The sequence below is a fragment of the Osmia bicornis genome, chromosome 6 (assembly GCF_907164935.1).
Source record: "Osmia bicornis bicornis chromosome 6, iOsmBic2.1, whole genome shotgun sequence".
Taxonomy (NCBI): Eukaryota; Metazoa; Arthropoda; class Insecta; order Hymenoptera; family Megachilidae; genus Osmia; species Osmia bicornis.
In genome coordinates this window covers 2,606,407-2,624,895 of record NC_060221.1, presented here as the reverse complement: position 1 = coordinate 2,624,895, position 18,489 = coordinate 2,606,407, and the positions used below count along the sequence as shown (strand labels likewise).

The window sequence follows — 18,489 nt, the reverse complement described above, 5'->3', positions numbered from 1 at the left end:
AACTTCAATGAACGTAGACGTATGTCGAACAGCTGTATAGTTATCAAATCGAATGGATTCATGAAACTTTGTATATCATACATGGTGATGTACGTAAAACTTACCCTACACCCTTTTCGCTTTAAGGTATTTTTATTAATGCCACCGCGGTGGTGCCATTTCTTCAGATTTCTAAAAAGAACAAATTTTTCCAAAAATAACTCTGTACAACTATTATATTAATAGTAGATTGTAATTAAATTTCCTTCCTTCGTTCAATCGAAAAACTCATTTTCTAATGAAAAGGTATTCTATAGAATGATATCGATGAATTCTACCCAAATGGAATTAAAATAGAATCTGGTCTTTAGTCCTGGTTTTTTTATCATCGATTCGAAGGAAGCACAATTATTAATGTGTCGCGTGTTCACGATAACGATCTGCAAACGAACGGCATTCAAATTCTTTCAGAAGCTTCCTGCGAGACTTCCGGTGTCCTTGCGGTGTCGCGGTGTCCACCGAAAGCTCATAAAAGCTGGGAACCATCAAGGAAGCCAGCACACGAGTAGCCTGCGCACCTGGGACCAGGTCAAAGCGATTGCGTACACCGTAACGTGGCTGTGCACCAGTGAGAATCGAGATTTCGGCTTGCTTGCATGCCACCATTCCATCGAAATATTTGAATACGAATTTTAAACATGTTCTTTAACATAAACGCTTTTCTAAATCAACAGAATATCGCTTAAAGGTTCGTGAACGAAAAGTTAAAGATGTAACCGAATAAAAAAATATATATTTACTGTGAGAGGTGAGTAATCTTGTGTCCTTAACTTCTTTCTAATCGGAACTTATAGCGTTACAATTGTTGTTACTTTTATTTAGAAAAATAGAAGACTGCCCACTAATCATCAGCTAAATAATGATCCACTAACAAAGTTTATCCTCTTTGATTTTACTAAAATACCATGTTTCGGTATGGCTGTGAAATACTTGGATGGACCATTCGTGTTCAGATTGAACGACAGTGGTACAGGTCCGAATCTTCTGATACAGGTACCAATTATTCGAATCGAATTTAATTATATCCGAATGGTAAAGGACTTTGTTCAAGAGAATCTATAATTTTAGCAGTGTTCTCGAGACACCCCGTATATCCGGTGTGTAGATAAATCGTAGACGGTTCGTTCCGTCATGCTTTTATGTCGCTCGAAATTTTGTTCGTCACGGTTACAAACTTAGCCCCTGCCCTTGAACTGAATACTTTTCAAGGTACACAGATACGTAAAGTTCAGCCGGGACTCGACGCGCTTTTGCGTGCACCACTTTTAGAAGCGCAACGGCTATTAACTAAGTAAGCGCGACATGCAATAATAATAAAAAGGAAAGAAACAAGCGAGTCTTCGCTTCCTGCCAATCTACGTTCATTTTCTTGATAGTAGAATTCATTAATCTAGACTGAAATGATCTACGATGTAAACGCGATCGTCGACCTTTCAGATCCATTATAAAGTTTGAAGAAAACGTTGCGCGGCTATTAAAGCCGAAGAATAAAAGTAGGCTACGATAAAAGTAAATCCACTCGAATTTAATTGTAATTAAAGACCTTGGCTCGCTTTTGATATCAGAAGCAAAGCATTCCTAATGCTCAGATAACACGAGAAATAAATCAAGGGCATTCTACGCTATTTTCGCGTGCACCTTCCGAACTTTACGAATCGTTGAATGCGTAATATTCCAAGTTAATCGGTGCTCACCTAACACGTTTCCTCGACTCCTGACTTTAAGCGCAATTAAAATGATCAATCCTCCTTCTCGTAGATCGGGTTCTTTAAACGGTCGTTTGCAGGAAGGTTGTTGCATATTTTTTCACAGATTTGCACGGAACGTGGTTGGAGGGAATACACTGGAGAGAATAACGTATTTAGAGATCGATGGAATCTATGGTGGAAGTCCGGTGGTTTCCCTTTACCTTATTACAAGCCGCTACTACCATGGCAGGTGACGATGCACCCAGTTGTACTTTTCCTTTCCTCTTCTTTGCTGTTGAAATTAAAGCACGAGTAATAAAAATGAATAGGAATTGAAAAAACTAATTAGAAACTTACGCTACAGTTCGTCAACAGAATACCAAAGGGAGGATCTATCTGCAGAAAGGATAATCTTATACGCCACTTAAGATGCATGAAGAAGATGTACGGCTCGATCTACGACTTCAGGTACTGTATCCAGAACACGTTAGTTGACTTCAGAAATGACTCCTCTTAGAGTAGGCAAAACGCTGATTACCTGAAACAAAAAATTGAAATAATGTTAGTATAAGAAAAAATATAATGAATCTCGTTAGTCCTCCAGGATACAATTTACCATCAGAGTACACTAAATTAGCGGAAGAATGCAGTCGTTGCGAGGATGACAAAGTTTGGATATGCAAGCCAGTTGGTCAAAGCCAGGGCAAAGGAATCTTTCTGTTTCGTGTATGCACTTTCCAGATGAACAGTAACTTCGTCGTCAACGTTGTTGAAATCATTCGATACATAACAATGTGTTTACAGAAATTAAGCGATCTTATGTACGATACCACGACGGTGGTGCAGAAGTACATTGAGAATCCTCTTTTAATCGGAGGCTACAAGTTTGATCTACGATTGTACGTGTGTGTCCCTTCGTATCATCCTTTGGTAATATATTTATACAAGGAAGGCTTGGCACGATTCGCTACAGAGAAGTTTTCTTTGGAACACCTGACCGATCCTTTTCGCCATCTCACCAACTTTTCCTTGAACAAATTGGGTCCAGGATATACTGAAAAGAAGGAACGCATTGGTGCTGGTAATGGAAAAATTATTGTTGAAGATGGTTACGGATCTACGTACATTATATACCGATTATCATTGAAATATTTGTTAGGCTGCAAATGGACTTTCAGACAACTGAGAAGGTACTTTGAGCAAGCTGGATACTGTGACTGGTTTCTCTGGCAAAGAATTGCTTGTTTGGTCAGCTTAACGATCTTAAGTCAGGCTACTGGTATTCCAAAATCTTCTAATTGCTTTGAATTCTTTGGATTTGACGTACTGATTGACAAGAATCTGAAACCATGGTTACTAGAGGTGAATGAGTGTTGCTTAATCCGGTACAATGATAAATCTAATTAATTCGATACTTTCTTCAGGTCAATCTTAGTCCAGCATTGAGCAACGACTGTGAAATTGATTCAGAAGTAAAGAAACCTTTGCTGCACGACTTGTTCGATTTATTAGGTCTTCCAGTATGCAACACTGGACTCTCCCTCTTCACGATATGGTCAACCAACCCCGTTGACGATGATGTTGAAGCGTCTTCCAAGTTCTCTACGGGTCGAACCACCAAGAAGAAATCAAAAGGCCCTCAGGAAACCGATACTTTCTTAAACCTGTGCACAGAACTTCAACCTACTGTATGTAACAAAGTAACATTTTAGCAAAAAACATACACATACCAAAAAGTTTCTTATTTCATGTCGTTGATCTCCAGCTTAGACAATCATCTACAAACGATTCCTCAAGCTCATGGTCTCGTTACAATCCGTTGCTGATGGACAAATATATTCCACGTGGTTTTCGAGGTACCAATTCAATAAATCATGATAAGACGTCGGTGTGGGATAATGGCAAAAACTGGAGCACCCCTTGTGCGAAGGAAGGAGGGTGGGTTCGGATTTATCCATTGACTCCATTTATACCTGACAATAGTATGGATTATGTGTCATCATCTCTATCAGAAGATTCACGGATTGTGGAAAAACAAGTTAAAAATTCTGTTCTTTGCATAAACAAGTAATAGTCTAATAGAGTTTAATTGACAAAGATATATAAAAAGATCGTGGCATTACTAATTGTATTTTTGCAGATACTTAAAAGCCGCAAAAGAAGTACATAAAAAGAATGATAAATATAGAGATGAACAGTGTAATGCTTTGCTACGTAAAGCAATGGAATTGAATACTGAAATTTGGCTGCCACCTAAATAATTTAAGCACGACATTGATACCTTTTTATATATCTGTTCATTTTCCGAGTGAATCAGCACGATACGCTTTGACCAATTTATTTATACGTGATATTCTGATCTTAATCTTTTTAATATTGCCACGTTCGAAATGCAATTTTAACAGTCAGAGTTCGTAATATTTTTGACAGTATAATAGATTTTTGAATCATATTCTAAATGCTAGTGTTAGGCTTAACGAAGAGGGTAATTGTACTCTTTTTTTCTATAATATGCTTAAATATAAAATACAACATAAAATTAACCGACGAATACAAATGAAGGACATCTTTATTGACCAAGAAATTCTCGGTTTATTGAATGTTTTCTTGAAAATTTACATTAATTCACTCCTTTCGCTGCTAACCTCTTGTCACGCTCTTCGGCAATCGAAAGCTTGACACCTTTGTCTCTTGGTAAGCTAATGTACGGCTTTGTACCCTTACCGATGATAAATACGTTGTTCAACCTAAACAAATAATTTATTGTGAGATTCGTTGTAACTGGCCAACTTAAAAAATAAAATACAACATCAGTTTTGTCTCCTTAATAGGTAATACTGAGAAGCCTATGCAAAGGCAATCAGTGACCATCATTAAAGAATTTTATCTAGGACAACTTTGAACCACAATATGTATTGAGAATATATTATAGCTTCGATAATGGCCATTATAAAAATTAATTCAATTCGTTTCGCAAAATCTTTGAATCAACGTGTAATATATATTATATAAATAAAAAGTGAATTGAAGATGACGTGTATCTGAAATATTAGGAGATACCTTGTAGCAAAAGTGTGCCCTTGTGAATCCTTAATATGACAAATATCAAAAGATCCTGGATGACGCTCGCGGCTAACAACCGTACCAACACGCCCTAAATTTCTTCCTCCAGTAATCATACAGAGATTACCTGCAATATAAATATTGATTAACATATTTCATAGATATACACTCAAATTTATTCAGGAATAAAAATATAATACCTGAATCAAATCGAATGAAATCTAAAATTGCACCAGTTGCTATATCCAAGTGGATGGTGTCATTTACTTTGATTAGTGGGTCTGGGTAACGAATGGTTCTTCCATCATGTGTTACCAAGAATGGAATACCTTTTGGTCCAGTCTGAACACGTTTTACTTTGCACAGTTTATACTGCAACAAAAGAAGAATGTTATGTTTTGGTTGCAATTTTCATTGTTTAATAAATGATAAATACCTTAGCTTCTTCTGGAGTAATTCTGTGTGTAGTAAAACGACCCTTAACGTCGTAAATTAATCGGAAAAATTCACCAGTCTTGTTAATAGTAATGACATCTGAAATAAAACATAAATAACGTTAATTGTAACTTTCGATGTATTTTACGAGATTTTTATAATTAAGAAAATGTATGCTTTTTTGGTAATACAGAAAGAATATTTTATTCAGCCTGTGACCGTATCAAAGTACTTATTTACTATTGGCCAATGTTTGACTATGATACTTAGTGTTAAAAAAGTATTACAGCTTCGATATGGCCCTGTTAGGAATAAGTCATAAAATATCTGATACACTTACCCATAAACCCTGCAGGATAGTTGGGATCAGTGCGAACTTTTCCATCAACTTTAATTAAACGTTGCATCACAATTTTTGTTACCTCACAATTAGTTAATGCATATTTTAATCTATTACGAAGGAAAATAACAAGAGGAAGAGATTCCCTCAACTTGTGGGGTCCGGTAGACGGTCGTGGAGCGTATACACCACCCAATTTATCCAACATCCATGCTTTAGGCGCGTTAAGACGCTTCAAATGCTTCTTCGGTCCACGAGCCTGCAAATTAATTCGAAATATTTATTCGTAACATCAAATAAACATACATACTTAACAGTCTTAACGTCAAAAGCATTACTTTACACTGCCAGATTACATTTTTCAGGTTAAATTACTATTTAAATTTTTCTGTTACTTTGTAATTTTACTACAACTTTTAATGAAATGCAATTATAACTTGATTCACGTGAGAAACTCATTTAAATGAAAGGATGTCAACACATATTTACGTATTGATATATATGAAGTAAAGAAATGATCTCTGCCTATACAACCTAACCACATTTCTATCATTATAAAAATGAGACAAATTAATGAATAATATGTGTATTGATATTCACTTTAGTTCTTGTAGGCTACATTTTTAGTAATTATTAAACGATGCAATGTATTGTACACCCGATGTAAATGGATTTTACGTTGACAACACACTCCTGACTTACCATCTTGGTTTTCTAAACGGAAAAGGCACTTGCACGCACTCTTCCTATACACATCAGGAAATGCCTAACAACGCCATTACTCTCAAAATGGCGGTTGATTGTCATGAGCTAGTATTGTTGTAAATAATATGATGTTTTAAATTAGGTACATATTAGATTTTATAATAATATGCAGTTTAAAATCATGCGTATTATAAATAAGCAACTATAAATAATGTTCGGAAAGTGTCTGACCATTGACGGACAGACGCCTATATATATGATTTACATATATCTCATTATTTTTGCAATAGTTATAATTTATTTAATTTCTGTTTTAATTTTCCCAGCTCTTTAAATCAGGAACATAATAAAGAGTACTTGATAATATATGAGTATTTTATTGAATATTATATATAAATGATATCAAATTCGAATGCTAATGTAGAGTGATTAGATACATAGTTTTAATAAAACGATAACAAACATTCCGCGTTCATAAGAACATTAATTTGAACGTAGTACTCCAACAATATCATCCAATAAAGAAGATGCACCAATTCTAAATAAATCTTTAGTTAACCATTCATCTCCTAGTTCCATTTGAGCTAACATCATCCATTCCAAGGCATCTTGTGAAGTCTTAATACCACCTGCTGGTTTGAAACCGACCTAAGAGAAATATATTATGATAATGAATGTATAAAAAATCAAATAGCATATTTAATTTATTTATATTAATTTTATACCTTTCTCTTGGTTGATGCATAATAATCTCTAATTGCCTGACACATAACTATTCCAACTGGCAAAGTAGCATTTATTGCTTCCTTTCCAGTAGATGTTTTAATAAAATCTACTCCAGCCATCATTGCAATCATGGATGCTTTATATACATTTTCCAAAGTCTGTAACTCCCCAGTGGAAAGTATTACTTTTAAACATACTTTATTACCACAAGCAGCACGAAATGATTTCAGTTCTTCATATAATTCATTCCATTGTTGCATCAAAACTAATGGTCTATTGATAACAATATCAATCTCATCAGCTCCTAGCTCTACATCTATTTCTACTTCACGAAGTCGTGTTTCTAATGGGAATTGCCCAGATGGAAACCCTCCAGCCACTGTTTGTAAAATAATAATAATTTATATACTGCATTAATTTTAATACAAATCACAAGGAACTATGTTACCAACCAGTATCTCTATTAACTTTATGTTCTTTGTCAAGTTTTGCCATTACAGCCATTACATCCGGAAATCTTAGAGGGTAGACACATATAGATGCAGTATGTACAGTTGAATTAGATTGCAATTGAAGAGGATTTACTGCCTGTAATTATTCAATTTCATTATTGTTCAAAGACTTACAAAGATTTTCAGAACTTAATGAAACCTTTGGTACCTTTGCACATACAGCTTCAACTTTTGCAGGTGTATCATCAGCTCCCAAAGTAGTTAAATCTATAAAACCTATGGCTTTCAGTAGCCAAGTAGTTTTCATATTAGGTTCTATGGCCTTTGCTTTAGAACGCACAGAATTAATTTTCGCATCTATACCAGATTGGTCAAAGTTCATTTTAGCTAAAATAACAGAAAAAGACACAATTAAAAATCTACTCCGAGATATAATTTCGATTAAAAACTATAATTTAATAAGAATTAATCACGTACCCTTAGCTAATTTTTGGATATCCATTGTGATCCTTTAAATATTCACGAAGGTAAATTAGTGGTATACAAGAGAGATACAAGAACCAAGTACGCAAAAATGAAATGAAATCTAAACTTACAGAAGTTATCATTTAAATGTATTTGTTAAGAATTGATAACAACGTAACGGTTCACGATCCTTGATTGTTCAGACGTGATATAACGCGTCAGTGAAAGTGTGGTCGTGCAATCATTTATATCAATGTGTCCACAGATTACTTTAGATCTTAAAGGGATTCTCCCACTTTCCTCTTATTATCATGATCCGTCAACATCAATTAATACTACACCACACGTGTAGAATTTGCAATTTTCTTTCGAAAATTATTCAAATAATGCCTAATTCTAGATTAGAAATTAAAATTAAAAACATTACATCCCTGAAGATAGACTACTCGGCATACACCGACATAAAGTTAGGGACCATGGTAGGTCCCTTCTTCATGGGTTTCCCCGGCTTTTCCTGAGCTCCTGTCCTACCCCTTATGTGGCTAATGATGGCTAAAGGGATAGTGACGATGCAGGGGAGAAGATCCCTTATATATAGATTTATGGTGTCCCATCATCTGCATATGAGCTTTTACGCGGAAAAATTTGAATTCATATTTCTTAATTATAAACTAAATTTTATAATATTTGACAATTAAAAATTACATTATTTTGTTTTTAAACCAGTTTTAATATTATTTTCGTCAAAATGAAGATTTTGAGAATTCCTGTTTCCTCTGTAACGTCATTTTCCTTAGGGTAGCCTACCCGTGCTTGATACTGTACAGAATCTTTCCTTGTAAATAACACTTCTATGTATATTCAGTCTAATTGACCGTTGGTTTATCTCTCGTTACGCAAGCCTATGAACTATAGTGTAGTCAAAGCTGGACTCTGGTTAATAACAGCTTGACAGCTTGAAGCAAAGATAAGTGTATCAAATTAAATAATAGTACAAGGATCAACTTCGTAGCTACTTTTCGATGGTATGATCTTGACAATCGATATCCTTTTTAAAAATTCAATGTTTAATTGACACCGAACTCTGAAAGTTATAAATTAATGGAATCTTTTCACAGAATATTTTGCGATTTATTCTTTTTATAAAGATGCAGATCATATTTTCATTGATTTTATATAGCATGAAAGTATAGATGCATGCATTCATATGTATAATAATGTATTACTTTAGCACTTTAATCACAATAAAGAATAAATTTTTGTCAAGATAATACATTAACTTGATTTATTTAGTTACTTTAATGAGTAAATTAGTTTGCAAATGTAACTGAAAAGCAAACAAATCTATACTTCAAATAAACGTATATTGCTGAAAAGAATTTTATTACATTAATACTTGATAATACCCCTTATATCTGCAATTGCTTAGTAAACTTAAAATCCTTAAGCAGAATTCAATAACAGGAATTCTTTATTGCTGTACAGTAGATATATTTAAGTATAAAATAAATAAATAATGACGTAACAGAAATAAATATTTTGAAATAGGTATTTAAAACATTGCATCTAAAAAATCTGATGACGTTTTTACGTTAATATAATTTCTTTGGAGAAAAAACTATTATCAGAAATTTATCACTTACTAATTATATGAATAAGTTACCAATATGAACTAGTAAAATTTCTTTGTTAATTTCAATTAATATTATCTATAATGTTGCCACTGTTCCCAGTATTGTGCGGTTTGCATTTCAGAAAGTCGTGACACAGTTCGATCGAAAGCAAAAAGTTCTTCTTCTCCAGTAAAAAGATTCGATTTATAATCATCCTGTTAATAATAAACATTTACGAAATAATGTATTAACATTTAAAAACAAATTTTCATTATTCGACTTACTGAACCACGTGATATCTTTAAATCATCCATTAACATTCGTTTTTCATCTGTATATTCACTATCGCCTTCTGGTACAAAAAGTTTCGTATGTGGTACAGCTGCAGATATAACAACTCTCACCTAAAAAATTTTATTGATTTATGTAATGAATTTTTCTATTACTTTAATAAATTAAAAATTTCACTATTAGAAATAGTCTTACCTTGTTGTCATACAATGAATCAATTAAGGTAATAAATCTTCTAGTTTGAGATTTTAATCGAAAATCTAATTGTGGTACATCTCTTATGATAATTGTATGGAATATTTGACTTAACTTTAAATAATCACTGGCTCCAAGGGGCTATAAAAAATTATATTGTGTTAAGAACCCAAGTTAATTATAAATTATTAATACTACTCATGAATGAAAAAGAAAAATGAAAAGTAGCTTACTCTATCACATAACTCTTCAAAGGTTGAATCCAATACCTGTCCACAGGTTCTTTCAAAACTAACGTTATGACCTCTTATAGAAAGAATACGCGGTCTCACAATATCATTTTCCATTGAGCATAAGTATTTAAATACTTTATCTACATCACTTACTGCATCTTCCCCTTTTCTACAATTAAATTTCTTTATAAATATTTTTACATTTTTACTGTATGTTATATCTATAAATATTTTTTACATACATGAAGTAGATCTTTTCATCACTAAGTCCGTTTTTCAACCTGTAGTCTATACCCGAATCCAAAGAATGTATTATACAATAATTTTTTAATACTTGTATAAATGGAACAAAATTTCCTCTCTGCAATCCATTCTTATATAAATCATCAGGTGCTCTATTACTAGTTGCAAATACTATTACACCACGATCAAAGAGTTCAGTAAATAATCGTTTTAATATCATTGCATCTGCAATATCAGTTACCTATGATATATATATATATCTAAATTAATATGTGTCTTATTTTATCTTATATAAATGACTATATGCTTCATAGTTAAACCTGAAATTCATCAAAACAAAGTAACCAAGCTTCATCAGTAATAGTTTTGGCAACTGGTGGTATTGGGTCAAATGGTTGGAGTTTTGTACTGACAGCATCTCTTACAATAGTTTTTTTTACTTCATGTACTTTACTATGTACATCAGCCATGAAAGAATAAAAATGAACTCTCCTCTTCTTCTCAATCTGAAATGATATAGTTCAAACCAACTATTTACTTATTTTTTTAATTAAAAAATTTAATTCATATATTCATTGGATATGAAATAAAAATTACAAACCTGACAACATTCATAAAAAAGATCCATCAACATTGTTTTACCTCCACCTACTGCTCCATAGAGATACAATCCTTTTGGTGGCTGCTTTCTTTTTCTTCCAAGCCATTTGTCCAACAGACTAAATTCTTCTGGCTTATACCCATTTATTTCATTATAAATATTTTCCAATGTTTTAGCAACTTCCATTTGATGTTCATCTTTCATTAATTCTCCTCTTGCTATTTTATTAGTTAGAATAGCAGCTGGTCCATGATTCATTTGGATAATATCATTAACATATCCACAATTTTGTGTGAGAACCACAGGTTGAAATCGTGACAATAAATTTGAAATATTATGGAATTTCTTAGGAAGTAAACAAATCATTGTGGAGAATGTCCTAAATTGAAGGTCATTTTTTATTACGTATTACTCATTACTTATGCGCGTATTAATCGTCAAATAAAGAAATGCTTACCTTTACAAATAAACAATTTACATATGTACATTTAATTTAAAATGTTAAACTAAGTAAACATTGAAAAATTCCCCATACATTCACTTAAAACCATCAACATATTCGATTTAATTTGTATTTGACAGATAGTCAAGCAATGTGCTTTAACCTTTATATTACGTACAAAAATGTATTACACATATCTGTCTCTTAGAATAGAGCACACACACCAAGAAATTTAGAAAGATATAAAGTATAATATGCAGGTATATACATTGAATAAATGAATAGCATATTCGATGTATATGAATTCTTCTGTTACTTTCTTTATTGTAACATCATAATCGATACTTCTGTATTATTTTGATGGTAATAAAAGGAAATTTAAAATGAAATTGCATGTAGTTTTTGAAATATTTATCTATCGCGCGTGATCTCATGACGTAATTAAAATAAAATATGGAAGCATCCAATACTGTTATTCTTAATGATGATTTACAATAATCGTCGTCATACATAAAACCTTATTCACAAAGTTTTTGTTTCATGAAAATTGGAATGAATGCAATATTATCTATTCTAAACTTAATTAAAGTAATTTAATTCAACCATGTTTTGTACAAACATATATGTATACATCTGAATATTTTGTATGAACCAAAGATTTCATTTATAGAATGAAATTTCATTATTTCAATTATGAATTGAAAATAAAGTTTTCAAATTTTTAATCGTAATGGAAAATTTTTGTACTATATGAGGGACTATACAAAGGCGGTCTTCGTTTATCTGGGCTAATTCCTTCTCTCGACGAGTAATAGCGTCTTTCAATAACTTTATCAAAAAATCTACTTAATTTAACAGAAGAACTGGATCCAGCAGCTAATGACCTTACCTGACGGCAATCCTATAAAAAAAATATATAGTTAAATAGTACTGATGCATAAGTAAAAAAAAAATGTAGCTAACATACCAAAAATATTTCATCAGCACCACATTCCTCTGCAATGGTGGAAGACCTTCTATGGACATTTGATCTTACTTCTGCAACTAAATCCAATTTTGTACCAACAACTAAGATTGGTATCTAGAATAATAAATTTTATTTATATGAAATGATACTGTATAAAATTAATACACATTTATGATGTCCTTGTTACCTGGGTAGATCCTACAAATTTTTCAGGATCAAAATCATCAAATGGTTTTGATTTTATATTATTATCTTTACTTAAAACTTCTTCAAGCCATTTTTGAAGATTCTGTTGTGATTTTCTATTTGTTAAATCATGCACTAATATGATACCTATTATATTATTAATACTTTTATATTATTAATGTTATATCTCATATTTTTAAAAGTATTTACACATGTTATACTTATACCATTTGTAGGATTATAAAAAACGGATCTTGTGTTTTGATGATTTTGACTTCCACCAACATCCCATAATTCAACAAAATATCTTCTCTGATTGGGAGTTCCTTGTTTGTATTCATGTAATTTAACTTCTATTGAACAACCTATAGTCCATGAAGGATTACTAATAGGTTGTTGCTGGCATATTAAATGTACTAATGAGGTTTTTCCAACACCTAAAAATAATAAATGTTGTTAAAAAATGTTTCTTCAATAATTATATCATACATACCTATTAAGAATATCAAAATCCTATAACCTACTCATAATATTTATTATACAAATCAGAATGAAACAAATAAAATGAAATGAAGTATACGATATAAATAAATTGAATAGGGTAATGTTATAGATCGTATTTTTTAAAACATAAACAACAACACGATGATCACGACAATAACAAAAAGTGAGAATCGTGTAAAATATATTCTTACCAGAATCGCCAACAACAATAATTTTAACTTTATCAATCGCAGCCATTTAATAATCTTTAGTAAAGCATTTAGAAATGTATACTTATTATTCCTTTCCTTTATTTCCCTTATTTATCAGATTTTCATTTGACAATTTCATTTACTGTCAACATTTAACCTAGGAATAATTGAACTTTATAAACAAGCATTCACTGGCAAAGTTCTCGAATATTTATCGTCATTTGACGAAATAATGAATTTTATCTTTTTGTTTTTTATTTTATTTGAGTGAATATATGCTTGATGTTATGCTATGTATTTTAATTTACTTCTACTGATATTAATACGACTTATTTTATAATAAAGGTACTATTTATGCGATTTTAAAGGTTAGTATCTTTGGTTACAGAATGAATTAACTTTTGTAAACATGAATTTATTATTAATAATTTCTATAGGATAATTATAAGATTAATTAGATGGCATCAATTTGTCAAAGTATAGGATGTAGCTAAATAAGTTTATGTAAATATTCTAATAACTTGAACTTTATTTTACTTAAAATAATTGTATTTCTTTTTGAATAACTTTCAGTAATTTGGATAATATTTTAATATACATATACAATGACAAACAGAATGGGTGGTGAGGAAAGACTTGTTACAGAAGTTCCAAGTAGTTTAAAACAATTAGCACGCTTAGTAGTACGTGGATTTTATACAATAGAAGATGCATTAATTGTTGATATGTTAGTTAGAAATCCATGTAAGTATATTGTTAAACTTTATATAATAATTTATCTTCTAAAGGCTGTGTTTTAACTAAAAATATATTATTACATTTTTGTTAGGTATGAAAGAGGATGATATTTGTGAGCTTTTAAAATTTGAGAGAAAAATGTTAAGAGCTAGAATATCTACTTTACGTAATGATAAATTTATACAAGTTAGATTAAAAATGGAAACTGGGTCAGATGGTAAAGCACAAAAAGTTAACTATTACTTTATTAATTATAAGGTAAAATGTTATTGAAAGAAACTTGATTTTCATTAATGATATATCAAATAAATCATGTTATACATTTGTATTTTAGACTTTTGTAAATGTAGTCAAATATAAGTTAGACTTAATGAAGAAAAGAATGGAAACTGAAGAAAGAGATGCTACTAGTAGAGCTAGTTTTAAATGTACCAATTGTTTGAAAACATTTACTGATCTTGAAGTAAGTAAATTATTTATGGACATCACAGCAATGTTTCTCAAATTTTTTGAAAGGTAAATGGTACTTTGAGAAACATTGTTTTATTGTTTTACATAGAGATGAATTGTAAGATATTTATTAACATGATATAATGTAGGCAGATCAGTTATTTGATATGACTACTGGTGAATTTAGATGTACATATTGTCGTGAGATAGTGGAAGAAGATCAATCTGCCCTTCCAAAAAAAGACTCAAGGCTGTTATTAGCCAAGTTTAATGAACAATTAGAACCTCTTTATATTTTATTAAGGGAGGTAGAAGGTATAAAGTTAGCTCCTGAAATACTAGAACCAGAACCAGTTGATATAAATACCATTAGAGGGTGGGTGTTTTTAATTAAGCTATTAATGTTATAGGAAAATTTTAAATTATTTATCACCTTCTCTTTCAGTATTGATACAAGAAAACCAAGTAGCTTAAGAGCACCTGGTGAGCAATGGTCTGGTGAAGCTACTAGATCATCAGGTTTCCTAGTAGAAGATACCAGAGTAGATGTTACAATTGGTGATGATACTATCGATGATAGTGCAGCAAACAGAAGAAAAGAAAGACCCATTTGGATGATGGAAAGTACTGTTATTAATTCTGATTCACAGGTAAATTTCAGTTTAGAAATTGAATACTAATAATATTTTAACACTTGTTACTAATGATACTTATATTTAGCCTGATGGAATAAGTACACAAGAGAACATTTTGGATAAAGCTGCAGCCACTGCCACTAATACGACTACAACGAATAACAAGCAGGGTGAAGATATTATGTCTGTATTATTGGCTCATGAAAAGAAAGGAGGAACAAATGCAACAGCTGCTATAAAATCTGTATTACCTCAAGAATCTAGTGATAGTAGCGATAATGAAGAAGTCGCTGAAATGCAGACTATCGATACAGGTATGATTTTCATAAGCCATTTTAAAGAAACACTATAAAATGGTTATATGTTGAAGTACGTTTTTTATATTTTTTAGGAGAAGTGGAAACTATGGATTCGGAAGATGATGATCTTGTTCCAACAGTGACGGTTGCAGGAAAAACAGTTGCTATTGCGGATGTAAATGATGCATTAATTGCAGAAATGACCCCTGTAGAAAAAGAAGCATACATTCAAGCATATCAAGAATATTATTCTCATATGTATGACTAGACAGAATATGGTCAGCATTGTTAAGTAATCAACGATGCTTCGCAAGACTGAGTGATTACTGAGATTCTTGTAATATTTTGTATAGTCATAAAATAAACAATTCTATGGGTTTGGCAAAAATTTATTTTGATTCAATTTAAATAGACATGTAGTATATATAATGATTTATAATGAAATATAAAGTAAACAAACCCATAAATTCACATTTTGTAGCTTTTATATTTTTTTCTAACGTACAGATATAACTCAACAATGCCAGTTTGTAATAAACTAACATGTACAGACACGTTACAATCATGATAAATAAAAATTAATAGCATACATGTCACTTCTGGTAAGGCGGGAAAACTTTAATCTTAGCCAAATATAAATTATTCATTAAGCTTACTTAGAATCTTTTTTTTTTTGTTCGTCCTTATGTGAATTTCTAACCGACCACCACCATCGGATAGAAATTCTAAGACGATATATAATTTTCATGTAACACTTTTCGCTTTTTTTTTTATGTTTTCATCATTTTCTTTTATTTGCATAGACCAATGAATACATTACGTATATTGTAATGTTTTACCTTCTGTACCTTTTTATTCTTCTTTCAATTATTTGACATATCTTACATCAAAAGAATCCTAGAATAGAAATGATACATTCTATACATATGCACATTACATTTTATTATTTTTCACTAATTCTGTTGATAATTCTATTGTATATTAATTAAATTTACTAAACTGTATTGTAAGTCCAAGATTCCTTTGAAGTAAATATTTGTCATTTTGAGAATGTTCTTTATTCTGGCTCGTTCAAACGTAGACGAGCAAAGTCTTCAAACACAATATTATCATCATCATCATTAGAATAACAAGAATTTTCATAACGTGCTCTATCAATGCTCTTATTTTTCTTCAGGGTAGCCCTTTCTTTCTCTGCAGCTCCTGTTAAAGTAAAATATATTAGAAAACGTAATAACACATAACTAAGAATACATTATTCTATTATCATTATTAAAATTTATTTACCAGGAGCAGGATGCATCAACTTAAATGGAACATCTGTAACTAATTCACCACCCAACGTGCCACAATTTAATTTTACTCGTACCGAATAAGAAATAACAATACCCATAGCTTCACCAGGAGTTTTACCCTCAGCGACCATAGTTGAAGATGCCAGATTCACATCATCATCCTAAGATAAGAATAAGAAAATAATTTAAAGTAAATATCAATTAAACCATCGAATGATTTCTTCCCTACCTTTAAATGACCATCCAAAGCAATTCCTCGACGGTCCTTATTGCTGCTAGCTAAAGGTACAAGATAGAACTCTTTTGTAAAGGAAGCACCAGGTGTAATTGGGCAACCCTCTCGTGTTTCTAAGCTAGCCACGTGTCGAGAAAATTGAGTATTAACCATTGTCACTTCACAGTGTTGCACCACAAAAAGCTAAAAGATAGCGTATTTAATTTAATATTAAATAGTATTTTAAGTTTTATCATTCTGTTATTATTATCACACTTAAATACCTTAATATTTTTTACTGCTTTTCGAGAGTTGTTAGTAATTATAACGTTTGCAACTACTTTTTCTCCATGATAGTAGATCTCCCTGTCAAGTGTAACTTCAAGATTTAGTTTCCCTTGAGAGAACGTAAATCCTTTGGAAACTAAAGAGCTAGGTAATTTACGTCCTCTCGTAGGTGGAGCATATTGCAATTTCTTTATAGCTAATGCAACAGATGATCTTTTGTGTCCCTGAAAACAAATTATAATTTATTTTTACACACGTGTTACATTGTACTTAGTTGATAGTTTATTTTAGATATTATATTACCTTGTCTTCTTCATGTTCACCTACATACACCTTGACAGTATACTCAACTCCCAATGGTTTGCCTTGATCATCATCACCAGGTTGAAGTGTAACTGAACTGGGAGAATTTTGTGGAAATTGAAATAAAAATGGATATGCATTTGCTCCAAGTCGTTTCAGAAGACGTTCTTGAATGGGTGTCATGTCCTGTTTTTCCTTTTTTATTGGAACTACCTGTTCACGACACAGAACAAGTTCCTTGCTGAACTTGACACCCATAACTTCATCCTCTTCGCGTCCATAGCGGAAAACTGTTGTTACCTGTACAATAGGTCAATAAGTTAGAGAATATAAAATTCCACTCAATTTAAATAGAAGAAAAAGTTGTTGTACCTGTCCATAGACCTTCCTTCCTTGAAGATAATCATTTTCAACAACCACAATGCCATCAATAGGATCTACACTATCTAAGTGATCAATGAAGTCTCTTTTACCAAGGTAAACTGTGACTTTTCCTATAACAATAAATATAATGAAATGCTTGTAAAACTTAAAAGAATATTTTTAATATTTCTTTTAGATCAATATGTTACTATTAAGTATAAACGCTTTACACATCATATTCTATTACATACCATTTGGGGTAGTCTTCTTGAATACCTTGATGGCTACAACACAAGCCAAAAACAAGAAAGGAAACATTTGGTACCTTTCTCCAATCAAATGAATTAATAGAAGTTTGTTTCCCGCCCAGAAGTGACAGTCTCTTAACATGAACAGGGAACTTCATATAGTCCTGGAAGGGCTTCTCGCTAGAAGCCATACTACTAATAGCATTATTTTATTACACAAGTTAGTTAATGAGATTAGAACAGACATATATGAATTTTGTTACGTGCGTTGCAGAAC

General features: G+C 31.6%; 7 protein-coding genes, 1 long non-coding RNA gene and 2 other non-coding genes across 19 annotated transcripts; 2 read left to right on the top strand and 8 right to left on the bottom strand.

Annotated features, from left to right (window-relative positions):
• Positions 1-104: 104 nt before the first annotated feature.
• Positions 105-2,429, bottom strand: LOC114871606. The gene is made up of 5 exons (XR_003788603.2): positions 2,344-2,429; positions 2,085-2,265; positions 1,949-2,019; positions 1,734-1,882; positions 105-171 (listed from the first exon to the last, which is right to left on the bottom strand). It is a non-coding gene; the product is annotated as an uncharacterized LOC114871606 (long non-coding RNA).
• Positions 451-4,426, top strand: LOC114871614 (probable tubulin polyglutamylase TTLL2). Of its 6 annotated transcripts, none has more exons than XM_029177727.2 (9): positions 451-787; positions 862-1,032; positions 1,852-1,977; positions 2,092-2,195; positions 2,324-2,808; positions 2,887-3,089; positions 3,152-3,415; positions 3,493-3,794; positions 3,868-4,426. In XM_029177727.2, the coding sequence occupies exons 2-9, from the start codon at positions 955-957 to the stop codon at positions 3,986-3,988; spliced, it is 1,683 nt and encodes a 560-aa protein (XP_029033560.1). In that variant the 5' UTR covers positions 451-787; positions 862-954; the 3' UTR covers positions 3,989-4,426. The 6 variants fall into 6 exon arrangements, with proteins under 6 accessions (XP_029033560.1, XP_029033561.1, XP_029033562.1 ...); XM_029177729.2 differs by lacking the exon at positions 451-787 and having other exon boundaries at positions 937-1,032; positions 2,324-2,453; positions 2,532-2,808; XM_046286111.1 differs by lacking the exons at positions 451-787; positions 862-1,032 and adding an exon at positions 1,073-1,330 and having other exon boundaries at positions 2,103-2,195; positions 2,324-2,453; positions 2,532-2,808.
• LOC114871597 (40S ribosomal protein S4) lies at positions 4,279-6,367 on the bottom strand. Of its 2 annotated transcripts, none has more exons than XM_029177705.2 (6): positions 6,268-6,367; positions 5,566-5,824; positions 5,227-5,324; positions 4,991-5,162; positions 4,788-4,917; positions 4,279-4,474 (listed from the first exon to the last, which is right to left on the bottom strand). In XM_029177705.2, the coding sequence occupies exons 1-6, from the start codon at positions 6,268-6,270 to the stop codon at positions 4,348-4,350; spliced, it is 789 nt and encodes a 262-aa protein (XP_029033538.1). In that variant the 5' UTR covers positions 6,271-6,367; the 3' UTR covers positions 4,279-4,347. The 2 variants fall into 2 exon arrangements, with proteins under 2 accessions (XP_029033538.1, XP_029033539.1); XM_029177706.2 differs by lacking the exon at positions 6,268-6,367 and adding an exon at positions 6,166-6,190.
• Positions 4,542-4,676, bottom strand: LOC114871682. The gene has a single exon (XR_003788628.1). It is a non-coding gene; the product is annotated as a small nucleolar RNA SNORA16B/SNORA16A family (small nucleolar RNA).
• On the bottom strand, positions 5,393-5,531 carry LOC114871684. Its single transcript, XR_003788630.1, has one exon. It is a non-coding gene; the product is annotated as a small nucleolar RNA SNORA16B/SNORA16A family (small nucleolar RNA).
• A 264-nt stretch (positions 6,368-6,631) lies between the features above and the next one.
• Positions 6,632-8,321, bottom strand: LOC114871596 (deoxyribose-phosphate aldolase). Its single transcript, XM_029177703.2, has 6 exons — positions 8,045-8,321; positions 7,926-7,957; positions 7,657-7,835; positions 7,449-7,584; positions 6,996-7,375; positions 6,632-6,918 (listed from the first exon to the last, which is right to left on the bottom strand). The coding sequence occupies exons 2-6, from the start codon at positions 7,948-7,950 to the stop codon at positions 6,754-6,756; spliced, it is 885 nt and encodes a 294-aa protein (XP_029033536.1). The 5' UTR covers positions 7,951-7,957; positions 8,045-8,321; the 3' UTR covers positions 6,632-6,753.
• Positions 8,322-8,663: 342 nt separating this feature from the next.
• Positions 8,664-15,889, top strand: LOC114871592 (general transcription factor IIE subunit 1). 3 transcript variants are annotated; one of them, XM_029177696.2, is made up of 8 exons: positions 8,664-8,938; positions 13,953-14,123; positions 14,209-14,375; positions 14,452-14,580; positions 14,717-14,943; positions 15,013-15,217; positions 15,288-15,516; positions 15,594-15,889. In XM_029177696.2, exons 2-8 carry the CDS (start codon positions 13,985-13,987, stop codon positions 15,767-15,769), a joined length of 1,272 nt encoding a protein of 423 aa, XP_029033529.1. In that variant the 5' UTR covers positions 8,664-8,938; positions 13,953-13,984; the 3' UTR covers positions 15,770-15,889. The 3 variants fall into 3 exon arrangements, with proteins under 3 accessions (XP_029033529.1, XP_029033530.1, XP_029033528.1); XM_029177697.2 differs by lacking the exon at positions 8,664-8,938 and adding an exon at positions 13,166-13,351; XM_029177695.2 differs by lacking the exon at positions 8,664-8,938 and adding an exon at positions 13,655-13,747.
• On the bottom strand, positions 9,261-11,739 carry LOC114871616 (putative ATPase N2B). Its single transcript, XM_029177737.2, has 8 exons — positions 11,547-11,739; positions 11,090-11,468; positions 10,809-10,994; positions 10,488-10,729; positions 10,246-10,414; positions 10,013-10,153; positions 9,811-9,930; positions 9,261-9,741 (listed from the first exon to the last, which is right to left on the bottom strand). The coding sequence occupies exons 2-8, from the start codon at positions 11,453-11,455 to the stop codon at positions 9,619-9,621; spliced, it is 1,347 nt and encodes a 448-aa protein (XP_029033570.1). The 5' UTR covers positions 11,456-11,468; positions 11,547-11,739; the 3' UTR covers positions 9,261-9,618.
• LOC114871622 (rab-like protein 3) lies at positions 12,106-13,472 on the bottom strand. The gene is made up of 5 exons (XM_029177753.2): positions 13,380-13,472; positions 12,912-13,121; positions 12,686-12,831; positions 12,499-12,612; positions 12,106-12,432 (listed from the first exon to the last, which is right to left on the bottom strand). Exons 1-5 carry the CDS (start codon positions 13,423-13,425, stop codon positions 12,253-12,255), a joined length of 696 nt encoding a protein of 231 aa, XP_029033586.1. The 5' UTR covers positions 13,426-13,472; the 3' UTR covers positions 12,106-12,252.
• A 79-nt stretch (positions 15,890-15,968) lies between the features above and the next one.
• Positions 15,969-18,356, bottom strand: LOC114871617 (arrestin homolog). 2 transcript variants are annotated; one of them, XR_003788606.2, is made up of 8 exons: positions 18,216-18,356; positions 17,974-18,095; positions 17,602-17,901; positions 17,295-17,522; positions 17,026-17,214; positions 16,789-16,957; positions 16,502-16,704; positions 15,969-16,398 (listed from the first exon to the last, which is right to left on the bottom strand). XR_003788606.2 is itself a non-coding variant. In XM_029177738.2 (7 exons), exons 1-7 carry the CDS (start codon positions 18,352-18,354, stop codon positions 16,559-16,561), a joined length of 1,293 nt encoding a protein of 430 aa, XP_029033571.1. In that variant the 5' UTR covers positions 18,355-18,356; the 3' UTR covers positions 15,969-16,558. The 2 variants fall into 2 exon arrangements, 1 of the variants encoding a protein (XP_029033571.1); XM_029177738.2 differs by having other exon boundaries at positions 15,969-16,704.
• Positions 18,357-18,489: the final 133 nt, after the last annotated feature.

What these genes read in the sequence shown, in the direction of transcription:
- LOC114871614 (XM_046286110.1), top strand. Translation starts at nt 1,179, where the DNA reads ATGTCGCTCGAAATTTTGTTCGTCACGGTTACAAACTTAGCCCCTGCC. An exon ending in GGCTCGATCTACGACTTCAG is followed by an intron (nt 2,196 to 2,323) that starts GTACTGTATCCA and finishes GAATCTCGTTAG; the next exon opens with TCCTCCAGGATACAATTTAC. An exon ending in GCACAGAACTTCAACCTACT is followed by an intron (nt 3,416 to 3,492) that starts GTATGTAACAAA and finishes GTTGATCTCCAG; the next exon opens with CTTAGACAATCATCTACAAA.
- LOC114871597 (XM_029177705.2), bottom strand. An exon ending in CTATCCTGCAGGGTTTATGG is followed by an intron (nt 5,325 to 5,565) that starts GTAAGTGTATCA and finishes GTTTTATTTCAG; the next exon opens with ATGTCATTACTATTAACAAG. An exon ending in GGGCACACTTTTGCTACAAG is followed by an intron (nt 4,475 to 4,787) that starts GTATCTCCTAAT and finishes TTATTTGTTTAG; the next exon opens with GTTGAACAACGTATTTATCA.
- LOC114871596 (XM_029177703.2), bottom strand. Translation starts at nt 7,950, where the DNA reads ATGGATATCCAAAAATTAGCTAAGG. An exon ending in TTGAAGCTGTATGTGCAAAG is followed by an intron (nt 7,585 to 7,656) that starts GTACCAAAGGTT and finishes GAATAATTACAG; the next exon opens with GCAGTAAATCCTCTTCAATT. An exon ending in TAAAGTTAATAGAGATACTG is followed by an intron (nt 7,376 to 7,448) that starts GTTGGTAACATA and finishes TTTTACAAACAG; the next exon opens with TGGCTGGAGGGTTTCCATCT.
- LOC114871616 (XM_029177737.2), bottom strand. Translation starts at nt 11,455, where the DNA reads ATGATTTGTTTACTTCCTAAGAAATTCCATAATATTTCAAATTTATTG. An exon ending in TTTTTTATGAATGTTGTCAG is followed by an intron (nt 10,995 to 11,089) that starts GTTTGTAATTTT and finishes ATATCATTTCAG; the next exon opens with ATTGAGAAGAAGAGGAGAGT. An exon ending in TTTGTTTTGATGAATTTCAG is followed by an intron (nt 10,730 to 10,808) that starts GTTTAACTATGA and finishes TATATATCATAG; the next exon opens with GTAACTGATATTGCAGATGC.
- LOC114871622 (XM_029177753.2), bottom strand. Translation starts at nt 13,425, where the DNA reads ATGGCTGCGATTGATAAAGTTAAAATTATTGTTGTTGGCGATTCTG. An exon ending in TATTGTTGTTGGCGATTCTG is followed by an intron (nt 13,122 to 13,379) that starts GTAAGAATATAT and finishes TATTATTTTTAG; the next exon opens with GTGTTGGAAAAACCTCATTA. An exon ending in TTTTTATAATCCTACAAATG is followed by an intron (nt 12,832 to 12,911) that starts GTATAAGTATAA and finishes ATAATATAATAG; the next exon opens with GTATCATATTAGTGCATGAT.
- LOC114871592 (XM_029177696.2), top strand. Translation starts at nt 13,985, where the DNA reads ATGACAAACAGAATGGGTGGTGAGGAAAGACTTGTTACAGAAGTTCCA. An exon ending in AAACATTTACTGATCTTGAA is followed by an intron (nt 14,581 to 14,716) that starts GTAAGTAAATTA and finishes GATATAATGTAG; the next exon opens with GCAGATCAGTTATTTGATAT. An exon ending in GATATAAATACCATTAGAGG is followed by an intron (nt 14,944 to 15,012) that starts GTGGGTGTTTTT and finishes CTTCTCTTTCAG; the next exon opens with TATTGATACAAGAAAACCAA.
- LOC114871617 (XM_029177738.2), bottom strand. Translation starts at nt 18,354, where the DNA reads ATGTTAAGAGACTGTCACTTCTGGGCGGGAAACAAACTTCTATTAATT. An exon ending in CAAGAAGACTACCCCAAATG is followed by an intron (nt 18,096 to 18,215) that starts GTATGTAATAGA and finishes TTATTGTTATAG; the next exon opens with GAAAAGTCACAGTTTACCTT. An exon ending in GTGAACATGAAGAAGACAAG is followed by an intron (nt 17,523 to 17,601) that starts GTAATATAATAT and finishes ATTTGTTTTCAG; the next exon opens with GGACACAAAAGATCATCTGT.